Source organism: Mandrillus leucophaeus, unplaced genomic scaffold, assembly GCF_000951045.1.
Source record: "Mandrillus leucophaeus isolate KB7577 unplaced genomic scaffold, Mleu.le_1.0 Scaffold410, whole genome shotgun sequence".
In the NCBI taxonomy this organism is placed as follows: domain Eukaryota; kingdom Metazoa; phylum Chordata; class Mammalia; order Primates; family Cercopithecidae; genus Mandrillus; species Mandrillus leucophaeus.
In genome coordinates, this window is record NW_012104366.1 from 1,493,966 (window position 1) to 1,498,731 (window position 4,766).

Genomic DNA, 4,766 nt, shown 5'->3' on the forward strand with positions numbered 1-4,766 from the left:
GATCTTGGCTCACTGCAAGCTCAGCCTCCCGGATTCACGCCATTCTCCTGCCTCAGCCTCCCAAGTAGCTGGGACTACAGGCGCCCGCCACTATGCCCAGCTAATTTTTTGTATTTTTAGTAGAGACAAGGTTTCACCGTGTTAGGCAGGATGGTCTCGATCTCCTGATCTCGTGATCCGTCTGCCTTGACCTCCCAAAGTACTGGTATTACAGGCGTGAGCCACCGTGCCTGGCTTCATAATGTATTTATTACCACTGAACTGTACGCTTAAAAATAGTAAAGATGGGCTGGGCGCGGTGGCTCACGCCTGTAATCCCAGCACTTTGGGAGGCCGAGGCAGGCAGATAATGAGACCAGCCTGGCCAACATGGTGAACCTCTACTCAACATGGCCACCTCTACTAAAAATACAAAAGTTAGTCATGTGTAGTGGCGTGTGCCTGTAATCCCAGCTACTCAGGAGGCTGAGGCAGGAGAGCCTGGGAGGCGGAGTTTGCAGTGAGCCGAGACCGCATCACTGCACTCCAGCCTGGATGACAGAGTGAGACTCTGTCTCAAAAAAAAAGTAAAGATAGTAAATTTTAATAGGCGTATTTTACCTCAAAATATAAAAATACGAAAAGAAAGGTGGAAAGAACTTGGGTCCCTGAAAATATTGTCAAGCTTGTTTTGTTTTTGTTTTTGTTTTTGTTTTTGAGTCAGAGTCTTGCCCTGTCGCCCAGGCTGGAGTGCAATGGCGCGATCTCTGCTCACTGCAACCTCTGCCTCTGGGGTTCAAGTGATTCTTGTGCCTCAGCCTCCCGAGTAGCTGGAATTACAGGTGCATGCCACCACACCCAGCTAATTTTTGTATGTTTAGTAGAGACAGGTTTTCCCCGTGTTGACCAGGCTGGTCACGAGCTCCTGGGCCCAAGTGATCCTTTCACCTTGGCCTCCCAAAGTACTGGGATTACACTGTACTCCCACTGTGCCTAAGCCTAAGCCACTGTGCCTAAGCCACTGTGCCCAGCCAAAACCCAGAGTTTTAATCTTTGGTATAATTCTTTGTTATATTCAGCCAAAGGTAATATTTGTATGCTTTTTAGTGTGTTTTTTACTTAGATTTTATAAACACTTTTCTGTGTCATTTTATATTTTCCACACCATCAGTTAAAATGGTTATATAACACTTTTTTTTTTTTGAGATGGAGTCTTGCTCTGTTGCCCAGGCTGGAGTGCAATGGCATGATCTCAGCTCACTGCAACCTCTGCCTCCCGGGTTCAAGCGATTCTCTTGCCTCAGCCTCTCAAGTAGCTAGGATTATAAGCATGCACCACCACATTCAGCGAATTTTTGTATTTTTAATAGAGACAGGGTTTCACCATTTTGGCCTGGCTGGTCTCAAACTCCTGACCTTAGGTGATCTGCCTACCTCGGCCTCCCAAAGTGCTGGGATTACAGGCGTGAGCCACCACACATGGCCAACACTTTTCTTAAAAGCAGTAGTTTCCTGACTTCATCAACCACCCCTTATTTTTTCAATCTCTAGAGGCAACCACTTTCAACTCTTTGAAACAGTTTTAAAAGAAACTATATTCCTTTTGTCATTTATTTATCTGTATGACATGCTTATACTGCTATTTCCTGATGTTTTTAGTTTTAGACCTTATATATTGACCTCTCACCATGAAAGTAAAGACGTCGTTGTCTTCACTCTTTTACACTGTCACTACCACGTCCGCCTACACTTCCTATGGTCTACCCTCCCAATGTAGTTATAACTTTGGTTATATCAGTATTCTGTATTTATAGACTTGTAAGTCTTTAAATACTATTTGTAGCTGAAAATAGTATTGTGTTATTCAGTAATTTCTTTCTTGTACAATAGTCCCACCTTATCCACAGGGGATACATTGCAAAATACCCAGTGGATGCATGAAATCACTGATAGTACCAAACCCTATACAATATATACAATGTTTTTTCTTATACATACATACTAGTGATAAATTTTAATTTGTAAATTAAGCCCAGTAAGAGGTTAACAGCAATAAATAGCTAACAATAAAATTGGAGAATTTAGTAAAACAAAGGTTATTTGAACACAAGCACTGCAATACAGGGACAATCGTTCTGATAACTGAGACAGCTACTAAGTGACAAATGAATAGGTGGCATATCAGTGTGGAAACAGTGTACAAAAGGATCATTCACATTTCGGTGGGACTGAGCAGGATAGCACTGTATTTCATCATGCCACTCACAACACTGTGCAATTTAAGGTATAAATCGTCTATTTCTGGAATTTTCCATTCAATATAGTATTTTTGGACTGCAGTTGACTAGAGGTAACTAAAACCTTAGATAAGAGGAGATTACTGTACTCTGTGAAGTTAATGCTGGTTTTCTGGTTTTTTGTTTTGTTTTGTTTTCTATGTATTTGGTACATAGAACTTGATCCTGAAACTCTCCCCTGTTTGTCTAAATCTCTTCTTAATACATTGAAGCATCAAGTGTACCAATAATTTTATCTTTGGGGATTTTAGTTCTAGAACAAGTCATTATCATCATCATCCCTGAGAATTCTGTTCACTTCTTTCTTGTATTGGGCCTCCTGTTTCTTCAACCTTGTAGCTGCCAGTTTAGTCAGTTTATTCCCTCTTTTTAGTAGAGTACTTCTACTCATGGCCTCCTGAGAATAGGAATGTAGGTAGTAAATTTTTTTTTAAACTTCCATATCCAAAAAGTCTTAAATCTATCCTCACATTTAATTGATAGTTTGACTAGTTATAGATTCCAGATTATATTTTTTTCTCAGAATTTCAAAGGCATTGTTCCATTCGATTCTAGCTTCCAGTATTGCTGTTGAGAAGTCCAGTGCCATTCTGATTCCTAAATATTTTTTACAAGATCTTTTCATCCTGAAAATTTGAATGATATTTTTCTTCCAGTGTTGTGAAATTTCACAATGGTGTGTGCTTTGTGGGTCTATTGTTATATATTAGGCTTGATACATGGTGTATCCTTCCATGTAGATACTTATGCACTTCAGTTTTAAGACATTTTGTAGAATTATTTCTTTGATGATTATTTTCTCTTGTTCTCTCTTCCTGAATCTCCTATTGTTCATTTATTGAGGTCTTTAATGTCTTTCAATAAAGTTAAAAATTTTTCTTCATAAAGATTTTATATATCATTTATTTTTATATATTTTTTATTTTCTTCAGAAATGTGCTACATATCTAAGATTTATCCATAAGTACTCTATTTTAGCTGCCGTTACTATTTATATTTCTAAATTAAAGTTTCTGTTTATTGCTTGTATATAAGAAAAGGCAGTTGATTTTTATAGTGTTATCATATTTAGCTACCTCTTAAACTCTCATAGTATTTCCAATTACTAATTCTAATATATATAATCATATTATATGTAAATGATGGCTATTTCTTCCTTTGCAATATTTACATCTTTTTTTTTTTTTTGGTCTGACTATGCTGACTAAAACCTCTAGAACTTTGTTCAGTAGAAGCCATGATGTTTGCTATCTTATTTCTGATGGTAAAGAAAATGCTTCTAACATTTCATGTGTATGTCATTTTCAACGGTGAAACGTTAGAAGCATTTCCTTTAGTGGGTTGAGGAAGATTCCTCCTGTTCCTAGTTTGATAACAGCTTTTAATCGTGAATGAGGATTGAATTTTATGTTTTTCTACCTAGGTTAAGATATCTACATCTTAAATATAAAGAATATCCCTTTAGTAAAAACTCATAATTCTGTAAGTCAAAGGTAAATTGTTTTGCTATTGTGATCATACTATGTATGCATGATATTATTTTTAAATATTAACATGATCTTGGGAATATTTTATTTTATGCTTCAGTTTTCTGCAAAAGTATGTCTTTTTCTTTTTCTTTTTCTTTTTAATTGAGACAGGGTCTTACTGTTTCTCAGGCTGGAGTATAGTGGTACAATCACCTCTCACTGCAGCCTTGAAACCCCTGGGCTCAAGTGATCCTCCCGTCTTAGCCTCCTAAGTAGCTGAGACCATAGCTGTGCCACCTGCCTGACTAATTTCTAATTTTTTTGTAGAGACAGAATCTCCCTATGTTGCCCAGGCTGGTCTCAAACTTCTAGGCTCAAGCAATCCTCCCACCTCAGCCTTCCAAAGTGCTGGGATTATAGGTGTGAGCCACCGTGCTAGACAAAAGCATGGCTTTTAATGACTGCAGTTTTTAATCTTATGTATGTATCACACATTTCCAAATTTGAGACCACTAATGTTTTTAATTGCAAATATATATATAAATAAGTATTCTTATTTCTAATTATTTCCTTGGCATGAATTCCTAGAAATTGAACTATTTAGTATAAGTGCTTTTTCAGCTATATGTCCACTAGTATGGTATGAGAATGCCCTGTTTATGCCAGCATTATCATCATTGAATATATTACTGCTGATGTTGTGGTAATACATTTAAACCAATGTGATGGGCAAAAAAATTTTATTTTTACTTGCATCTTTAAAATTACTGGTGATCTCTGTTGTTGACAAGCTGGGCATAAAAAAGTAAATTAATAGAATTACTGGTCTTTATTGGCCATCTGCATCTTTTTATTTCGTGAAATGATTTTCTCTTTTGTCTATATTTTGACATGTATTTTATCTTTATATGTAAAGGTATTAACTCCAAATGTGTTTAACTTGAACCTAATCAATTCTGCCAATTGTTTTCTTTTATGGTTTCTTTCATTCCTTTTATACTTAGAAAATTCTTTCTTAATT

At 36.7% G+C, this 4,766-nt stretch overlaps 1 protein-coding gene across 1 annotated transcript in view; it reads left to right on the forward strand.

Annotated features, from left to right (window-relative positions):
- LOC105548445 (chromosome unknown open reading frame, human C9orf84) overlaps positions 1-4,766 on the forward strand; it is a 110,984-nt gene that overhangs the window by 17,057 nt on the left and 89,161 nt on the right. Inside the window, exon 4 of the mRNA XM_011992463.1 lies at positions 4,382-4,448. Coding sequence (XP_011847853.1) covers positions 4,382-4,448 — 67 coding nt within the window. The remainder of the gene's footprint in view (positions 1-4,381; positions 4,449-4,766) is intronic.